The 21304-nt window shown below is 39.7% G+C and overlaps 2 protein-coding genes and 1 long non-coding RNA gene across 9 annotated transcripts; 1 reads left to right on the forward strand and 2 right to left on the reverse strand.

The window, feature by feature from the left end:
- Positions 1-1960: 1960 nt before the first annotated feature.
- On the reverse strand, positions 1961-19374 carry LOC307028895 (uncharacterized protein). Of its 7 annotated transcripts, none has more exons than XM_079664286.1 (6): positions 19270-19374; positions 7134-7249; positions 4808-4879; positions 4320-4475; positions 3955-4047; positions 1961-2663 (listed from the first exon to the last, which is right to left on the reverse strand). In XM_079664286.1, exons 4-6 carry the CDS (start codon positions 4422-4424, stop codon positions 2367-2369), a joined length of 495 nt encoding a protein of 164 aa, XP_079520412.1. In that variant the 5' UTR covers positions 4425-4475; positions 4808-4879; positions 7134-7249; positions 19270-19374; the 3' UTR covers positions 1961-2366. The 7 variants fall into 7 exon arrangements, with proteins under 7 accessions (XP_079520412.1, XP_079520411.1, XP_079520414.1 ...); XM_079664285.1 differs by having other exon boundaries at positions 7110-7249; XM_079664288.1 differs by having other exon boundaries at positions 7110-7185; positions 19270-19332.
- LOC307028896 lies at positions 7264-13978 on the forward strand. Its single transcript, XR_013805134.1, has 2 exons — positions 7264-7882; positions 12691-13978. It is a non-coding gene; the product is annotated as an uncharacterized lncRNA (long non-coding RNA).
- Positions 8154-12421, reverse strand: LOC307028894 (uncharacterized protein). The gene is made up of 3 exons (XM_079664282.1): positions 11719-12421; positions 9506-10758; positions 8154-9236 (listed from the first exon to the last, which is right to left on the reverse strand). The coding sequence occupies exons 1-3, from the start codon at positions 12061-12063 to the stop codon at positions 8834-8836; spliced, it is 2001 nt and encodes a 666-aa protein (XP_079520408.1). The 5' UTR covers positions 12064-12421; the 3' UTR covers positions 8154-8833.
- Positions 19375-21304: the final 1930 nt, after the last annotated feature.

Genomic DNA, 21304 nt, shown 5'->3' on the forward strand with positions numbered 1-21304 from the left:
TTCTTTCTCTGTTTGCACACATTTGAAACACAAATGACTGAAGGAGGATCGGTATGCTACCATCATGTTACGTGTGTATATGGACTGGAGAGAATCATGTTCCCTGCTGATGTTGCAAATATGTCACAATTGGATGTTAGATTTGACTCTCACCAGCACATACATGAGGTTCATTCAGTTATAGTTAGGATTACACAAACACGGTTTCAGAGCTCATAGAACAGGAGGGTCACTTTGTGAACAGGGACCTCTAGAGGCAGACAGCGTGCCTCGTGCTCCTCTCATCAGCTCGATGCCCTCTGCAGGCAGGACACACACAGCAAACACACATCCAATACCCAGTCACTTCAGACTCTTTCATAGGGGAAAAACAAAAGGAAAAACAAAAGTATGACCAAAGTGATGTTTCAACAACCCTTCAAATGTTAATCTTTTCACCAACAGAATGAAAATGTTCAGAAGCTCAGCTAAAGGACATCACTTCAAACCATATCCTGTTAACTAAAGTTGAACATAGCTACACATAATGTTGCCTGATGCCCCGATGATCTGAATATTCAAAACCACTTGATTGGTTTTGCCTTGTCACTTTACAGAAAAGGCAGTAAAGGCAATAACAGCTAATCAATAGAAACTCTGCCCATTCTGAACAAAGAAATACATAGAGTAGACAAAATGCATGTGTAGGCTACAAGTCACTTGGTGGATTCAGTCTGGCAGCAGTTCAATGACAGCTGTCTCGCTGGCCAGCATCCAACGCACTGTGCCAACAATATCAGAGGAAATACCACGGCTCCTCTATTTGGATATTTATTAACCTTACTCTGATTTACATCCACTAACAGGTAACACGCCATTTACATCCTTACCGACATGTGTGACACGAACAGTTCAATGTTAACTGTCTGATACTCTCTGTTTGACTTTTGGTTGGTAGTAGTAGATTATTGATACACAGTTTATATGCAAGGAACAAAAAAGGGATTTAGGGAAATAAATAGTGGATTTAATTCTGTTTCAATCATGACTAAATTAAGTTTTCACACACAAAATGGATGCTCGTGGCGAATGTTGAGACATTTTAAGATCTGAATTGCAGCTGTCACCCAGTGAAATCTAAAACCTCTTTCCCTCAGCATAATTCATTGCGTACATGAAACCTAAAACCACAATGACTTCAGTACTACATTAACAAAAAATAAAGCAGCACATAACTGGCCAATGTGAATTGCTGGGTAGAAACATCTAAAACTCTTTTTTTTTTTTTTAAGTAATAGTAGGAGGTTACAGAACCATGGACAGTGACAGCACAGGACTTCCTGGTGCACTTGGAAAACAAACATCTTCATTTCCAGCAGCACTCTGAAGAGGCCAGCTCAGATGAAAGCTCCAGTGTTCCCTCAGCCATCCTGGAGATCCATGGAGATCCGTCTCTAAGTCCAGAGCTCACGAGCCACCCACACAGTGCAGTGATACGAAAGAAACGACTTGTAGGATTTACTTGATTAAATCTTAGCAAGTATTTGCACTTACTTTTTTAAAGTATATTTTAGTGCTGTAATATCAAGTAGAACTTACTTTCCAGTATCAAGTAAGATGTACTTGTCACCAGACGTAACATTTGTGAAAATATTAAGTAAATCTTACTTAATAATGTTTAAGTTACACGTTATATTTATTTGAACTAATTAAGTAAAGTCTAATTATTTTCTTCATCGACAGGAACATCACTGTTATCAAATTATTAAGTAAATATTATATATCTGTAATAGTTACTGTTATGAGGTAAATAAGTCGATTTTATTATATTTGTTCTGTTTAAAATGTTGAATTACTCATTTGTTTCAAGTTATATTACTCACTTTAATTATGTAATTGTTACTCATTACTTGAAAAATGTTACCTAATAAATGTAATCTATGCATTTAATAAACATTGAGCACAAATCACACAACTAAAATACAATACAATCAAACTTTATTTTGTCAACAATTCAATCACTATTAACATTATAATAACATAAACTTATCAAAAAATCTATAAAATAAAAATATCACTGCCACAAGACAAATCTACTCCAAATGAATTTGGAGTGTTGCTTTTTAAACATTCAATACAAACGTTTCTTTACCTAAGGAGGGGGAAAAAACATGTAACAGAATATGAATAGACGGCAACAACTGTAATCCGTGTGAGAGAGAGAAAGAGGGAGAAATGTTAATACGGAGAAAGAAAAAAATGGCAGAGGGGGGAGACAGAGATTGATACAGCTCCCTGAAACTGAGCAATTGCAACATGGACAGTGGAAGGTACATATGAAGAAGTCAGTTGGGATGTACGATCCAAGATGGTTTTTTGCCGTGTCTTTAAGACAGCAGGTTCACCTTCAAAGCTTGTACTTTTGGGGTCAGCTTAATCCCATCCAGTCCGAGAAAAAGTTTCTGGAACACCTCAAAAGTGTAGCGCAGTGTTGGGGGGTATGCCAGGTTTAAGGCAGAAATCAGCCCCATAAGCAGCGTGCATGCCTCGGCAGTACTGCCGCATCCTGGCCTCATCTCTCTGCCTTCAAGCAGGAGGGCTGCATCCACTGGATCCTCTCCATTGGCACCATGGACAACCAGGGTCTTCAGGATGTGTTCAGTTGCATCACTGCGGCTGTCCTCCTGCATACCATTTACAAGACAAATGAAGTGAGAAACATAGAATGCTTGAGTCATTCAAAGTGACTTCATTATCAGGGCAGAATGAACACATGTGCTAAAGACCATCATTAACTCTGAGTCCCTAGGGCCCTAATCCAGGCCGGCCAATTGTACTGTCTTTCAGAGGCTCTAGAGGGCTCAGTTCTGAAGCTAGATGATATCATATGAAACTAGGATCTGAGGAACCCATTGGTGCCTTGTCCAACCATGTCATGCTGGTCAGCAAAGAGGCTGAATAACGTTGCAAAGATAGGCAACATTTTGGCGAGGGGAAAATGACATGACCATATTCAAAGGGGTCATCCCCTCAAGATATCTGAATGCAAATGTGTTCTCTGGATACCCACGAGTCTCCTCTTTGGACACTTCATGCTGATCACATGCAGTTTGGGACGAAAAACATGCAGTTCTGTGCATGCAGTATAAATGTGTTGTTTTCGCCTTTCTTAAAACGTATTTTAATATTTGAATATGTTTGCATGCTGGGGTCTTGGAATTGCATGAATTGGATATGTGGATCCAATGAGCCCAATTATATTCATGTGTGTTGATGTTAGGCCCCATAGGAGCCATTCCATTGGAGTGAAACCATTTTTTGAAGATTGACTTCACAGTATAAAATTAGCTGTTGTGGCTTCTAGGATAGTCACAGCCATAAACTAGAGACGGAGGGCTTTCAGAGGATGTATGGCGTTCCGAGGTTTATTTACAAAAAGGGGGTTCCTGAGCAGTTTCCAGAACAGAAGTTCTCACCATCCAATCGCGGAAATATGCAATTCTTGCAAACATTTTAAAATAATTCAGATTTTTTTTATTCCAAATCACAGCATAGATTATGCTATGTCTTGATGTCCTAATGTGATACTTTGAAGGAATTTTTTGACCATATTTGGCAATTCTCGAGTGGTTAATATGCTTACATTTAGCAGAAAATCTGTGTATTAAATGGTATCAACACAAAAATTGCTGCAACAAATTATGGGACATAATAGAGCCGGATAGCATCCCTCAAATACTTGGACCAATGTTCTGAGCCGTAATACACTGAAAACATTACAATTTAATTAATTGAAATTAATAAACTATGTTTATAATAGATTTGTGACTAGAACAATTTGACCCGGCTTTCAGATGATGTAAACCACTTCTATATGACATAAACTGTTGAGCTGCTATCTCCCTCTAAAGACCTCCTGCTTTAACATTAAAATGTTACAACAGTGTCATTAAAAAGAAAAAAATCATGCTTTACCAGGCAATCTTCAAAAAGATCCTGTTGTTTTTCGCCAAGGTGGAGTATGAGGCTGCGGATGACAGAGTCACACCTCATGTCAATGCTTCGGTTCTGTAAAGCGATTCATATTGTGTCAATACTTAACTAATATTCATACACAATACACTTTCAAGGAAGAAAACAAGAGCATACATGTGTGAGGAGGAGTGATTGGATCAAACTGAGTAAGAGCCATGGAAAGATGGACCATGCAGGGGCATTTAAAAAACCGAGTGTGAGGATGTGTGCTGTATGTGTGTAAGCATTGGGCATTGGGTGATGTGTGTGTGAGGTCTGTCTTCCTTCAAAAAAATGTGATCATGCACAATTTCGAACAAGCATACCTGACTCAGTTTTTCCAGGAACGGCCTCAGCTTGGTCCCAAGGACTCCTCCCATGGCCTTCATCAGGGCAATAGTTTTTGGTGTGTAGTGGTCGAGTTTGTACATGAAGCTCTGCTCCAGCTAAATTGTAGTTATTCGCCCGAATTCCGCCTTTATCTGAAGTGACAAAGTAATCACAAGCATAACATGAGGAACTGGGCCAATAAGTCTGATACAAAATGAAGGAAGGGTCAATTCTGTATAGGGTGTTATAAATCGTGCAGATATTAATGGTGGAATGAATATCCATCCATCCATCCATCTTCTCCCGCTTATCCGTGGTCAGGTCGCGGGGGTAGCAGTTCCAGCTGCTACCTCTGGAATGAATATATAGCTATTTATAGAATTGTAAATTTGAGAGAATAGTTTTTCAAGTTAATTTATGTTCATGTGTATCTATCTTTTTTTAATTTGTTCCTGTACAATGGAGCATGTATAGATTCACCTACCTCAGCTTCACAAAACAAAGCAGGCTCTCTTTGAAGTCACCAGCAGCAGGACTACCAGTCACAACCTCGAGCCTTCGATAAGAGAACGTTTTGGTCATTTTTTCTTGAATCCAGTGTGAGAAAAAGTTTTTAGAGAGTACTTGTCCATGGACAAGTGAGTTTGGCAATTTACTTCTTTTTTTTTGTGACTATTTACATTTTTCACTTGTCCAGAATGGACACAAATTGGCGCCACTGGAATCTTCTTCTTTGCCACCGTATTTTACATTTTCCCACGGTTTTTACGACACCGCTAACGTAAGTGAGCGGTAAGATTTTACTGCATCACACATAGTGTTGGGTATGGTTTGGATTTTAACGATTCCGGTTCTGATTTTCGATTCCAGTTATTTTCGGTTCTCGATTCCGGTTCTTTGAGAGGGTAAAAATAAGTCCCATGACAAACTGGGAGAAAAATATATTTATGAAAACATTAAGTCAAATCTGTATTCCTATTTACAAATCACTTCATACTGTTTAATTTCTTACGGTTATTGAATACAATTATATAAAACTAATCTCTGCATTGTTTAGTTAGTTCTAAGTGGTGCAGTTTGAGAATGTACAATTGGCCCAGTCTCCTCTGATGTTACACTACAACCTGCCTGTGAGACAGAGTCCAACCACACATGTCCAACACATAGGCCTAATAATAATAATAATACATTATATTCATAGCCTATAGGCCAGGGTTTCCGCTAGGATCTTTTCTTGCCGGTCAAATCTCCGGGCAGAATTAATTTTACCGGACAAATTCTAAACTTACCGGTCATGTTTCAATAATAGGAATTGTGTAGCAGAGTTTCCGTTAGCAGGTAATTACCGGACTATGACCCGATATACTGATGTTTAAAACTCAGTTAATGGGAGTCATTTTTATATTGCTTCAGTTTATAATCGTAACAGATCAAAAAGTTCAGATTCATTTTTCAATAAATTATGCGCTTCCACAAGCAACAAACAACATAATTATTACATTCAAACAAACTACTTATAGTAGATAAAGTACATAATTCAAAAGTTTACATTCACTTTGAATAATAACACGGAAGAAACTGATCCTCTCTCCCTCTCTGACAGCCCGTCAGTGTCTCATGCAGCGCGCTAAACAATGGGCGGGGCTTCAGGTGATCATGCAGAAGCTGATCTGATCTCTCTCTCGCGTCCATACTTCACTCGCGTTTATGTCCATATTGATCAGATCCAGCTTTCCTGATCGGCCTTTATAGAGAAAACCGATCAAACTATTAAGAGTGAATATCGGCCGATAATGACCGGCGGCAATCGATTGCAGCATCCCTAATTATTACCAGACATTTTGACCGGCAGGTTTTGAATTTACCGGTTTAAAAAAAAAAAATACCAGCTAAAAACCGGTAATTACCGGCTAACGGAAACCCTGCTATAGGCCAAGCGCTTTTCTAAAACTCAAAGACGCTTACACATGTTCTACAATACACATGCTGCAGCTGCCCAGCTGCTCACTGTTAAAAGTAAATAAATAGTATTTTCATTTCAATAATGTACTTTTTATACCCTGCTTCATAAACAATACTGACATCCCTGTGCTCCTCCGAGTCTGGGGGTCCAGGGATGTGAGGACAGCCCGAGGACACAGGGAGGCTGCTTCACTTCATAAAGGAAATGGCGGTCAATATTAACAACACATGAGCTAAAACGCTTAATAACCTTCATTACTGTACATGTTAGAGAAAGAACATAAGAAAGTTTGACAAAGATGAGGCTGTTAAACGGGCAGCGGATCCGCTGTGCGTAGAGAGAGAGAGAGAGAGAGACGCTGAGCTGCACCATGCAGCGATCAGCTGATACGGAGCATAGAGAGAGAGCTGCGGTCCGCGGGGCTCGGCCTCGCCTCCTGTCCTCACAACTCTTATCAATCCCGGGACCGGAAAATTGTTATTTGTTCCTACTCGGAAACGAGTTTTGCTTCCCAACCCTGCCACTGTGCTACACTTCCCGCCCCGCCCCCGTCTAACTGTACAGAAAGCGGCGAGATGCATTTCCTTAGGAATCGACAAGCAGAACCGAAACTAACATTTCTAAACGAACAATGGCGGACACGTACAATTTGCGAATGAGTTCTGCCATTTGTAAACTGAATTTATCAATAATTTGACAATAAATCAGGGCGAAAAAAGTCACTTGTCCGCCTGAAAAGTCAATTGAAAGATCTACTTGTCCGATATTGTAAATAACACGTCCCGGACGGTGGGACGTGTACTTTTTCGCACACTGGAATCACCTTGTGGTTGTTTTTCTTCTTCACCTCGTTGAGAAGCTCCTCCCTCTCCATCTCCAGACTGTCGCTAGTTTCCCCACTTGGAAAAATTACATTAAACTCCAATTAGAATCCACTGGCTCACTGCTGTACTGCTCTGCTTCCTGTTGATAGACAGATATGTAAATAAGACAGATGAACTTCGTGAATATAACATTTCCACTTAATTTGACAAAAATCTTCTTAATTGAAGAATTTTTTTTTAACAGTTGGTGGAAACAGTATGTGGATATTTTACGAAAGTAAAAGTAGCAATACCACAGTCTATATGTTATTGAGTATTTTTTACTAAGTCAAAGTGATGCATTCACAACCTTACTTAAGTAAACATTCAAAAGTATTAGTATCAAAATAAAGTTAAAGTAAAAAGTACTCATTATACAGAATGACTCATTTGACAATAATGTGTATTATATCACTGGATTATAATTAGTGATGCACTAACTCACAGGTCTCAAACATAGACTGTATATATAAATGGACGTAGGGTTCGTGACGTCACCCATAGGATTCTGCAGAGTTGCTGAGAAGCCGGCGGAGTCGGCCACCAACGGCTCGACAGCGACGTCAGAGTTCAACTCCCGCCTTCTCCAGCCTGCTCCAAATAAGGGCAAAGAGGCGGAGCCGAGGCGGGACCTGCTGCCACGGAGCTGAAAGTTCCAGAGCTCGCTGAAGCTACCAAGCTAAGCTAACATGCTCCCCATCTACACACTGCCGTGGCATTTTACGCTTCTAAGGTAAGCGGACATGAAACTATTCAGCAAAACTATTAATAATAATCTAAGTTATTGAGTTTTTAGCATAATACTTCAGAATCTTAAAATCCCTTAACGTTTGTATGCAATTGTGCTAAATTCAACACTGGAATTAAGCAAATATTAATATGTTTGCATGAAATTAGTTATTTATATTTTGATATCACTTAATTATACGTTTAATACATTTAAGTCAAGCTAAGGTACATGTGATGGTAGCTAGTTAGTGCTCTTACCTATGAGTAGGGTTGCCAACTCCCAGAGTTTCAAATAAGGGACACATCTTGGCAGCGCGGCAAAACCCCCCATTTTTGGGTTAAACCCCTCAATTCCAGTCTAAATTTTGTGTCAAACACCCAAAGTGTGAGGTTATAGTTAGGTTATAGACATGAGACATGAGAAACAGATTATCGTTCAATCATTTATTTTTTCAAATGTGCAAAACAGTTGTCTTTAAATAACTAAATAAATCAGTGCAAAACACACCTTCTGAACAAAAACATAAATATACACCTTCTGAACAAAACACATAAATATAAACCTTCTGAACAAAAAACTGTGTGTTTGAGATGTAGTGCAAACATATTTGGCCTCTTTGAAAGAAAAAATAGATTAGTGCAAAACACACCTTCTGAATAAAAAACATAAATATACACCTTCTGAACAAAAAACAGTGTGTTTGAGATGTAGTGCAAACATATTTGGCCTCTTTGAAAGAAAAAAGTAGATTAGTGCAAAATCGTAAACTAAAGAAAAACACACCACCTGTGTGTGTGTGTGTGTGTGTGTGTGTGTGTGTGTGTGTGTGTGTGTGTGTGTGTGTGTGTGTGTGTGTGTGTGTGTGTGTGCACGTGCACATTAAAGCAGAAAAAAAATACTATTGGCAAACCCCAAAACTGCCTATGGAACAACCAGAGACGATGTCACACAACCCTATTTCTTCCACTTGTATTTTTGTTGGCCTTTTGCAGCAGCAAGGAGTTGTCTATCCACCAGAGATGCAGTGTAAAACTCTGAGCAAGACTCTTCATAATTGAGAGTGACAATCAGCTCACTCTTAATTAGTTCAACAGAGCATCTGTTCCGCACATCTGACCATTTATTTTTCATCAAAGAAAAGACCCTCTCCACGTACCCAGTAGAGGAAGGGATGCTGAGGACAAAGGACACCACAGCCAGAATGTTTGGAAGGTCAGCTGCCCGGCCCCTGAGAACTGCTACCCACCTCTCAGCTGTTCCCTTCAGCTCCCAATCATCCTTTGACTTTGTGAGGTGATCGAGGAGGCTGTTTGCCGTAACACACTCATCAAAGAGCTCATCCATGGAGAGGTTGAGCCTGCGAATAGAGATGAAACTGGAATTCAGTTCAGTAGCATTATTAAAAACTACTGAGACACTTGTTGAATTCATTTGATAAAATGTTATATTAAAAACAACACATAAAAGCCCCGTGCATTTGTTTGCATTTAAATAAGACATGATTTGTATGATGAGAAGTATTTATGTATAATTTTGTTTTTTATTAATACAAGACAAAAGTGGTGTGCATAATATGCCAGTATAAAGGGAATAAGTACAAAGTGGTACAGTGTGTGAGTTACATACCTGGCAACTAGGTGTAGCTTCTCAATGATCTTTTCCATGTCTTCATATGAGATGTTCCCAGATGTCAGACAGAGTGGCTGCAGGTAAAAGAGCCAGTTTTCCTGAGAGAATGTGAACCACTTCTGCAGATAAGTGATGGCAGTGTTTAAGAAGGCTGTAAACTCTTCCCTGGCAAGGTTAGCTTCAGATGGAATGAGACGCCGAAGCTTTTGTTTGGTGAGGTAGCCATAGAACTGATCATCTCTTCTCTTGATTAGTTTTCTCAGAAAAGAGTCCATGATGGCATATAGGTCAGCAGATGTGGTGGCATCCCTCTCCAGTTTTTTGACCGACTCTTCAAAAAGCATCAGGACATTGTTGCAGAAGAGGAGATACACCTCTGCAAGATCAGCCTCCTCTTCAACCCCAGCTGCATCTTCAGGCAACCTCAGCAACTCTCGCAGCCGCCTTGGACATTCATCACCGAGGCTGATGAAATATGACTTCAGCGCAGTCCAGTTCTCCAACAAGCGGCTGATTGCAGGGTTGAGTGACAGCCATCTGGTCACCACATGGCGCAGAATGTCATGGAACTCTACATCCAGAAACTCACAGAACTCCTTCAGGGTCTCTCTCCTTTTGGCAGAGATGGAAAAGTGACCGTACACCTTCAGGACAATATTTTCCACATCAATTGACAGCTTATCCAAGGCATGTTTCACGGTGTTATGGACCACATGTGCATGGCAGTTGCCACGGAGGATCTCGCTGTTGGACTCCTTCAATTTTGTGAAGACAGAGTTATGGATGCCATAATTGACATTTGCATTGTCTGCACTGAATGCAGACACATGATCCAAAGTTAGACCCATTTTGTCCAGAGAACTTTGGATTGAACTGGCTATCCCTGCAGCAGACTCATCTGCATTTTCAACAAAGTCGATCAGCCTTTTAACAATGCCCTTCTCTGGAGTGAAAAACTGCACAGCCAAGGGAAACATCTTACGATTGCCTCTATTTGAGGCATCAGTTTGTAGAGAAAACTGGAGCGGCTTCACTTCACTCTTCAAATGGCTGAGTACCTCTTCAACTGCCTTTGGTGCCAGGACATCAGTGACCACTGCCTCAGCTTTTGTCTTCCCACACGACATCTTTTTTGCGATTGAGGAGTCACTTAGTGTTTGCAGGGTCAATTTGAATGCACAATCAGATGAGTTATAGCTCAAATTATGTTTGACCGTGTGATAAACATGGGCTACCTCAGCAGCAGTTACCTGTAAAAGAAAAAGAAAATATCACTATACATATAATCATTGTAATATAATATTATATATAATATCAAATACTACCTGATATGTATTACACATGTATATACTAGCTGTTTGAGTGTGTATAGGTTGTATATAGTATGCATTATTTTTTATTATGAACAGAGGTGGGTAGTAATGAGTTACATTTACTTGAGTAGCTTTTTGGATAAATTGTACTTTGAAGAGTAGTTTTAATGAAAAATACTTTTTACTTTTACTTAAGTAATATTGTTCTAAAATAAGAATACGGTTGGCTGCTCTACCCACCTCTTGAATACAATATATATATATATATATATATATATATATATATATATATTCCTTCCCTCCCTCCTTGCTTCTTTCCTTTCTTAAATCTGTACTTCATTCATTCCTTCTTTACTTCCATCCTTCCCCCTCTTTCCTTCTTTCCCTCCTTACTTCTTTCCATCTTCCACTCCTTCCTTCCTACCTTACTTGCTTATTTCCTTCCTTCAATCTTTCCTCCTTCCTTCCTTCTTTCCCTAGCTCCTTCTGACCTCCCTTCACTCCTCCCTCCATCCTTCAGTCCTTCCTTTCCCTTGGTGTCCTCTATAGTGGACACAATTAATTTCTGGGTCTCCGGAGGTGAATAGTAGTTTTAATGAAAAATACTTCTTACTTTTACTTGAGTAATATTGTTTTAAAACAACAATACTCTTACTTGAGTACACTTTTGGCTACTCTACCACCTCTGATTATGAATAAATATTAGTCATTACATCTACTTGCATCATTATATGATTAAGTTGATCATATATTGTTTAAAAAATATCACAGTGTATCAGTGTTGGGGTACTTAATTACATTGAACATTTAGCAGTATGAAATTGACCACACAAAATGTTTGTAAATGTAGGTTTAATTTAAATTCATATACAAAATTAACATCCTTATTTGACATACCAAGTTAGCCTCTGGAGTTGCTGGACGAACGAGGAACTGTGTCAAGGCTCCCTGGCTTCTCCTTTGCTTCTCTGTTTTCATGTGGTTTTCACCTGCAGCATGTTGTTTAACGTCAGTTAGTCCTCCGTGACTAACTGAAAATTGTCGGCGGCAGACAGTACAATTTGCCTTGTGCACATCGTCCCTTACGCTTTCTAGCCACACGTATTCTTTTTCCCACTCAGTTCTGTAGTAACTCTTTCTTTTCGTCTTTTTCTTCGGCGGAGGAGGAGGAGAAAAGTTGTTTTTTGCATCACTTTCGGACTCTGAGGAGGTAGTTTTGTTTGTGCTTGTCGTCGGCAGCATCTTCCATGTTGGGCAGGACGAGCAGCATGGAGGTGAAACGGTTGCTAAGATACGATACGTTATAGTGATTGGCTCCTCTGCTGCATGACTATGAGTATTGACCAATGAGCTGAGCGTGCATGCTGCTGCTCCCACAGCTCAAGATAGCCCCCCCTGCTTGTGTGTGTGTGGCTCTGAGAGGTGCGCACGCAGTCCTCAAGAGAGCGAATGACTGAGAATCACCATAACGAGCGGTCATTCTTCCACCACCCCAAAATACGGGACAAGGTGCGTCCCGTATCAGTTCATTACGGGACAGGTACTTACGTTTCCAAAAACGGGACAATCCCGTATTTTACGGGACAGTTGGCAACCCTACCTATGAGGCCTCCTCCAAACAGCATAATAACCAGACTGTATCATTAAAACTAAGTACCAGTTCTAGATCCTTGACTTTAGACAAACAATTCAAAAGACAACATGTATTTAAAGACCAATCTTTATTTGAATGTTCCTCTTAACCTGATATATTAATTATACAGTAATAGTATTGACAATCTAAAAAAGACTGAGCAACTCAACAGTCAACTTTATGTTTTTTATTTTCTAAAGCATTTGTTATTTTCATTTTCCCCCTCTCATATTCAGTGTGGAAGGATTGAGACAGCGTGGTGTCCAGAGAGCTGCAGAGACTTCAGGGAGAAACCTCCGTGTGATGGACGTCCTGTCTGTTGGTTTGGCCCGGAGAGGACTGAGGGTCTTTCCCATAGCCGTGGGAACATGTTTCAAATGGGGGGTGCTGTGGGGATGACACCAGGACTGGTTCTGACCAATGTGCTGCCCTATAAGGCAAGATTTTAGCTGGCAATGAAAAACCTCTGCAAAAGACCAATACACTACCAAAAGAGAAACATATTGACATGGTGGACAGCTTATATAACAAGGCTTCAAAGTTATTTAGTATTATAACATGTTTTAATTGGAGGGGTGGACTTCACATCCTCTAGGGGGGTCCGGGGGGCCCTCTCGGGAAGATTTATTTTAACATTTTAAAGTCAAATGCTTCAATCTGGTGCACTTTGAGCGCCCAATTACTCGACTGATCTAGAGGGTACAACAGATCGGTTTGCATTTTATTAATCAAATAAGTATGTGAACATTTCCAATAACCTACCATAGCCAATAACAAATAAATGTAACTTATTTTATTTGTGTTGTTCATTCATATCTTATTTTACCAGTTAACATTTATTTATTTATGCATATTTTTAAATCTCCAGTTTTAAACGATATTTTTGGTTTACTGTCCTATAGTAGGCTATACATTGGAATGATTTCAAACCTGTTTTTATTTATCCTAATAATTATAAAGGTGTGCCTTGGAAATATTTGTTTACATAAATTGTGATCAAAACGTTTGAGACCCACTGAGATAACGTATCCCCACGGTATCCCCTCTCTCTATCTCTCTCACTTTGGCTGTGAGTTGCGGGCGCCTGCTAAGCCAACATCCCTCACTTTCATCCCTACAGCGCCCATCATACAGGGCAAATGGAAAATGTAACTGGGTTGAAAAAAGGGTGTTATCTTTACTTAATTATGAATGTTGTTACATCAAGGCTGAAAATTCGTTTTTTTTTGTATTATATCTTGTGGAAGTGCAGATCCCCTGTCCTTCACCAGGGGGTGCTGCAGCACCCTCAGCACCCCTACTTCCCACGGCCCTGGTCTTTCCTCTGCAAGGAGGACCTGGTCTGATGGAGGAGCCCATGCTGGGCAAAGCTGATACCAACTGCACAGGCCTAGTCTGTCACTTTATTTGACTAAATGTGTTTACTTTAATAGTTTTACACCTTCTGTCCATATGTGCTTTTTATTTAAAACATGTTTGATTAAGTTTTGGTTCACATTTCAATAAATTGTATTTGTATTTGCACTCCTTTTGTCCATTATTCTTACTGAAGATTGGCCCCATTTATTTGTGACGTTGCAAACTCTGCGGTACAAGGCATAAGTGATGTGAAGCTCATAAAGCGAGGCAAATAGAAATAATCAGCTGATGGAGTGTAGATGTGGAAATAGGTGCATTCGATCAGCTGACTGTTTTTACAATAAAAGTAGTTTCTTAGTGTACTGGTCTTAAAATCTCATAGCATCAGCTTTTAATGTTCCTCTTGGATGTTCTTCTTGACCCTCAGAGATGGAGAAAATGTTGTGTCTTTCAGGCATGTCCTTTCCTAACAAATATTACAGGAAACATAAAACATTATTGCAGAACAAGTGTGTTATTTATGAAAGCGGTGTGTTTGTGTGTTTAGGGGCTGTAGATATAATTATTATGTAATTGTAATGGTTTTTTTTTATTTCAACAGTGAGCTACAAAGACAATCAGATTATGAGTGAAAAGTATGAAGTTCATCAACATTGAAATATATGTTATTATCAAAATAATATTTAACTGTTATCAAAACGTGCTCTGTTGTCTCACTGAAAGAATAACTTTTACCACGTTTTTTACAGACAATATTGAGAGATAAATAGTAGCAGTTCTCACTATGTGTTAAATATCTTTGCCTTTAATACATTCAATTAGAAAGCTGACAAAATCATATTGCTTGTTAACATCTAAATGTAACTTTTTGCACAGAAAAACCCCTCAACTTCACTGGTGTGTAGGTGATCTAGTATTGTTTAATGGAATGTATATCAGTGTATTAAAGTCAATACTTTCTTGATTCTTTGTACAGTAGGAAAAAAATAGTATTTGTACCTGTGCTGAAGTTCACTGCTGTGAGGAGTCCAGTTCTGTCTCTCACTCTCTGGTCCAGCCTGTCTACATCACCTGGACACCTAAAACAAACAGATATATTTGTAAAGTACCATGTGTACAAACAATATAACTGATTCTCTTCTGATGAACATGTTGGATTGTGTATTGTCCGAGTCCTTTTTATTTGACTGTAACTTTGGAAGTTGTGTTACCAATGCTTACTTTTTATTTGATACCAATTTGGTAATGCAATTCATAAAAACAACAAGGTTTGGGTTTGTTCTTCAGATGACTGTGATGTTAACGTGTAAGCTCAATAATGAACTCCAGCTCAACCAACCATATTGTAATATCTATATAATCATCTTGAAATATGACATTAATAATTGTAATACACACATCTTGTTGTGAGGTTGATTTCACATACACTACTTCGACATTAGCTTGTCTACATACTTGAGCATAGCCAATTAAATTAATCTTAGTAATGCATACAGTTCCTACCTACATAATAATCATCTCTCTAAGTTACAAGGATGAACTTATTTTATCAACCTCAAACAGAAGCCATTTGTTGTACAGTATTATCCCACTTAACGCTTAACACTTGTCTATTTCGTTTGAACCTTTATAAATATAGTCTATGATTTTAACTTGGAGGCTACTATTGGCATTGTAAGCACCGATGTAGCTACCACTCGCTTACACGCTAACCCAAGCCGTAACATTAATTACGTAGCTGATTAAAATCATTAACACATAAATAAGTACTCGAATTTCACTTACCGCAAAAAACGGATTCATGCACCGTCTGTTTCAACCGCAGAGCGAGTCACAATAGTCCGATATATAAGCATGAAGAACAAACAAACACGGCCGGGGGCAAGTTGTGTTCCCTGGATGAGCTGAACAGTCAGAGTGCCTGTAGCTTCATGGAGCAGCTAGCAGAGAGACAAGAAGCTAACAGCAGCAGTCACTTCACAGAGCCGTCACTCAATGTGACCACGCCCTAATTTATGCAAAAACTTTAAGACCTAATATAAATAAAAGGGTCGTGTTAGAAAACAATTCACTCACAGATCCATAATCATGAAAGTGGAATCTAACTATACTCATAATAATATGTATTGCATCCATGGGTAGAAACATGTTTTTTTCTGCTGTAAAGTTGGGCATTTTAACATGGGGGTCTATGGAAATTGCTCCTTTCTGCAGTCAGTCCCTATCGGCCAATATATGAACTGCAGTGTGTGCCACTTCCGTATTGGCGTCCCAGCTCTTCCACAGAGTTTGCCGCTTGGTCTCAAACTGTAGAAAAAATACTTTCACTTACTGTAAAAAAAACAACAACAATATAATAAGACATTTTAAGCCATGTGTGTGTTTACTGTGAATTAGCTTCATTTGGGATTGCTTGGTCCGTGTACGCTTCGTTCATTTATTGATGGCAGAAACAAGAAAACCGCTGTGGCGCTGGGTCTAACCCTGTAACGGCAGCAACATGTGTGCTGGTCCGGCCGCCTGGCTCCGTCTCCCGGCGGTGGGGAGGAAGAGCCAAGGGTGCGAGTCGTTTTCTCGCGTCTGCCACTAACGTTAATACATTAAACTACTTTCAAAACGCACAGGACAAGCCCTCTAGCCAACTCGACTTCTTTGTCCTCTCATGTTGGGGCAGACTGGCGCTACAGTGACTCGCTATCGCCTCTCGAGTAAGAAGTGGTACTACAAAGCAGGACATGCCAGGGCTAGTCAGTTAGCATGCTAATTTCAGTTGCTAATATGTGACCTGCTCAATTGAAATCAGTCGCATTGACCCGAAGACACATTTTGAGTTGTATACACTGCTGGAAAGAGGATATTCCTAGCTTTCTAATGATATTAGGATGGTTTTTGTACTCCAAATATTAAGCGAAATATGTCACATTATATAATGACTGTCACCGAGTCATCATTTTGAGAAAAAGGCCTTCAAAGTTTTCCCTTCTCTGGAATCCATCGACCTGATTGGTTATTAGCAAATGATCAAAATACTACGGAGGGAAGATATTTTCGTTTGGATTACTGGTCTTGGGGAAGCTCGCGAGTGTGTGTGTGTGTGTGTGTGTGTGTGTGTGTGTGTGTGTGTGTGTGTGTGTGTATACGTGTGTGTGTGTTTGTGTATTTTTGCGTTTGTGTGTATTGTGTTTGTTTCCCGGGGAAAACCCTCACGAGAAACACCGGCTGTTGTTATGCCTGCTGTGACGTCACGTTACTCCGTTCTCCGCTTGTAATTATGTCGTTACAAGCCTCAAAGTTGTATTTATCATCTGAATTTGCCGAAACAAGTTTAATATTCTGAGAGGCCAAGACTTTGTTTAATTGAAATCAGATGAAAACAAACTGTAACGGACCCTGCCGTGTTATTTATGATTACTCTACGCTTACATTCATAATGTCAGCCGGAGGGAGGGGGGGCGGCGCTGCGGAAGAGCAGATTGCCTGTCATCTTCCCTTTACAAGCTTAAAGAATGTATTCATCGTGTGAGTTTGGAAATAAAAGTTTCATATTCTGAAAGCCAAGACTTTGTCTGTTTAAAATCAAACAAAACACCCGAACCCCGGAAAAAAGATTTTTACGCAAATCCACGTTTATTTTGAAATGAGCCGTTGCGACTTCCGACTGATTTCGATAGAGCGGGTCACATATATCTATACAACCAGTGCATGACATTAAGGATTTTGGGAGATGGCCCTGTGGGCCATCTAAGCTAATTTACAGATGGCCCTGAGCCCAACAGAGATTGCCCTGAAAAATGCGCGCCTGACGAAATGACGCACGAAGGGTTTGGGGGGCCTCCCCCCTAGAAGATTTAGATTTTTGCAGGTCTTAGATGCTGTCTGGTGCATTCTATAGACTGAATTATAAGATGAACAGCCACAATATTACAATTTCAATTGTATTCTTCATTTCACTTGTTTGTGTTTGCTCGCTTGCATGCCCTGCATAGCTATAAGAAATACTTAAGTTGTTGGTCATGACACTTTCCATCTGTTGAAGGCAAATGCCTTCCCAGATGTAAAAAAGTAGAAAACATTACATGCAGTTATAACTGCCAAAACAAACATTATTTACGCTATTATGGCCCCTGTTAAAAATGTTTGTAATGTTATCAACTGTAAATTGGTCGAAATTATGCCTCCTTATCCAGAAGCTGACCGAGCAGACCCGAGCAGCCGAGTGCATCCGCGAAGCACACACAATGGCGACGTCAGAGTTCCCATTAGCAAGCAAATCTAAATCTCTTTGGTCAAAATGTCCGGTCAAAATAATTTCCCTTTAGCGCAATACCGCTTCAGTTGCGCCACTTATGTGACAGACAAGAAGAGTATGTGACAGACAAGAGTAGTCAATTCTAATGTGTAACACTTAATGTGGAGAAAGAGATGTGCTGTATGGGTTGATTGTGCGTTGATCTGTTGCTAATGCCTCGGGGTTCCGGTGGGCATGTAAACAAATGCATAATGCTGCGCTATACTTTTTGGCCTCACCCAGTTGCATAGCGACACTTATTGATTAGGTCACGGTGTCTTTTAATAAGCAGGTAGTCATATCATTAGCTAAAACTAGCTGAATCTGATCGATATGGACATAAACGCGAGTGAAGTCTAATCTGACGGGAGAGAGAGATCAGCTGCTGCTGACGAGTCGACACGCAGCTCTGCATGATCACATGCAGCGGTGAGCGGAACAAAACACACACTTCAGGTTAGAATATCACACGTAGCTATTTGAATTACCTCTCAAACTACCTAAACTAGTTATAGATATGTTTAGTTTTACTGTCGGGTCACTCATTACTGGATCCGCGAGCTGCATGATACTAGCATAATAGATTGCCCGATTGGGCAACCAGCAGGTGAGGCTTCATGGCCCGAGCTAAATACTAGATGGCCCCGGCCCGGGCCATCGGGCAGTCCTTAATGTCGAGCCCTGACAACACAATAGATTGGCGTCTTTGACATAATGCAAACACTGTCACCTCTTCGGTTTCTGTACATATTTTTTTTAATGTTTAAAAAAATCCATCGTAACCATAACCTGACAGGATGACAAAAGCTAATTTTGGAAAACTGCGGCTAACGCTAACTCAGCTAACATTACTTTTCCTCTCCTCTGCTTTTGACAATGCTATTCCAACTGTTATGCCCTTAATTTTATAGACGTGAAATAAAACGTGGAACCTTCTTGAGATGCATGTGAGTGTTCTTTTTCAATTATCTGGTAAATTACAGTTATTGTGTGGACGCTCCGTAAGGTTAGCTAGCTAACAGCACGTAACATATCTAAAACATAATCTCTCAACTTTGTGAACTAATGCACAGAAACATTAACATGGTTCAAGCAAACAAGAATCAGGCTATTATGCACAAAGACACATATATTATCATAAGTCTTAAACAGAGAGACAATAACTTACCAACACTTATTTTTCCAGCCATGCAGCTCCTCCGACAGCCTTCAAAGTGCAAACCCAACTGAACCGTCGTCCAAAATTGCGGGTATCTTGTCTTGTAAAGACGCATGCGCGGATTCAAACAGCTACTATGGTTTTAGATAAACATTTACTTAGTATTTTAAGGTTTATGAGCAGTGACTATAAATCATTTAAATAGTATGGGTAAATATATAATAAAACTTACTCCTCCCACACTGTAAATGTATTACATGAATAAAAGGTGTGTACATTTAAAATGTTACTTAAGAAATTCTAGTTCTTTGTGAATCTTGATATTACCATGTAAAAAGTACGAAAGTTAATTAAATATATTTTACTACACCAAAATGTCACTTTTTTGAGTACTCTGCTGCAGAGATCAAGATGCATTACTTTTAATCACACTGTTTTCCTGAAGGCCCTCATCCATTCAAGTATTTTTCTAAGGGGTCTGACAACCCGTCATTTTCTCTGAAGGTCTAATGGTATGTCAGCCATGCTGTTTCTTGCATGTGTCCTCACGCTGAGCTGCACCTAAGACATCCATCAGCAGTCCATCAGCCCATGATTAGTGGTGCTTTATCAAAACGCATGAACTCTGACACACTATTTATCCGCTGTGTGACCTTTGGGGATTCCTCCGACACCCACTTTAATAAAATGCACCATCTAGTAGAGAGGAGGATTTTGATGAGTTTGAATGTTGAGGTATGATGGAGAGATGTTTATTGTTTTACCAATAATGTTATTAATTTCTTTGAGAACCTGTTTCTAAAATGTCTGATGTCCAGCAGTTCTTAAGTTCTCCTGGAGATCCAGAGGTCAATAAGTTCTCTTGGAGATCCAGAGGTCAATAAAATTGTTTTGGAGTTTTAGGAGTTCATCAGTTGACCTAGATGTCGAGCAGAGTCGGCCTCCAGCTTGATGGGTTTTTAATGATGGCCGTTACTCTGGCCCTTTCAGTCATTCTAGAATTTTTTATAAACTACTGGCATTATTTTGGAAGATGCCTCCTCAGGCCCACCGGACAGCCCGATGGGTCCTGTTGATTGGCTGGTAAGTCAGCCATGTTTGGGGCTTGGTAGAAATCAACCAGGCGCCTCAACACCACAGGATTGTCTCTAAGATCTGACTGCATTCATGGAGCCACTTTGCAGCACACAAAGAAACAATGTTGTTGTACATTGAGGATCAGCCGAATGTGAACGTGAGAAAACGTTTCATGCGTGGTCAATGAGGAGCAGGATGGTGCCTCCGCAGAGATCAAAGGAGCCGGCTGACAGAGGGGAAGACCTTCAGCGCTCCAACATCCACACACATAATAGGACACTCAGAGAGAGGATAGATTGTAGTGCTCAACGTATATATAGCAGGAATAATAGCAGTGATGAAATAGTGAAATAAAGGGAGGGCAGGCCATTTGTTTGGTTCATTTCAAAAGACATCAAAAGCAACACACCAGTGCATCTGAATGACAGTCAAGGAAGACACATCAAAGACAGGCTGCCATGACACCAGTTGGTTCATATAATCCAAACAAATCATTCAAACACAAATCTATTATTTCAGAGAAGCATTTGACTTTAACTGATACTATTACTCATTCTATAGGCCTACACAAGTCCAAAGGTGGAGATTGCAAATGAACACTGACTATCCCTGTGTTGGGCATCATCATTTAATTTAACAATTCTGAATTTACGACGGAAAGGCAGGCTCTCATTACTGAAATGACACATGCAATGCAATACATATTATACAGAAACTCAAGTAATGTACGTAAGTATGAAATTAGGTACTTTACTTGAGTATTTTCGCATTAAACCACTTTATACTTTTATTCCACTACATTTTCTGGGTAAATGTTGTGCTTTTTACTACACTGCATTTAAGTAATTAACACAACAAATGATTTGACACACATTATAATATATTAATATAGCTTAATCTACTTGAACTAAAGTAGTTCAAATGAACCACACCTTTACCATGATCAACATAAAGTGATAAACAAATG

The sequence above is a fragment of the Notothenia rossii genome (assembly GCF_949606895.1).
Source record: "Notothenia rossii genome assembly, chromosome: 2".
In the NCBI taxonomy this organism is placed as follows: Eukaryota; Metazoa; Chordata; class Actinopteri; order Perciformes; family Nototheniidae; genus Notothenia; species Notothenia rossii.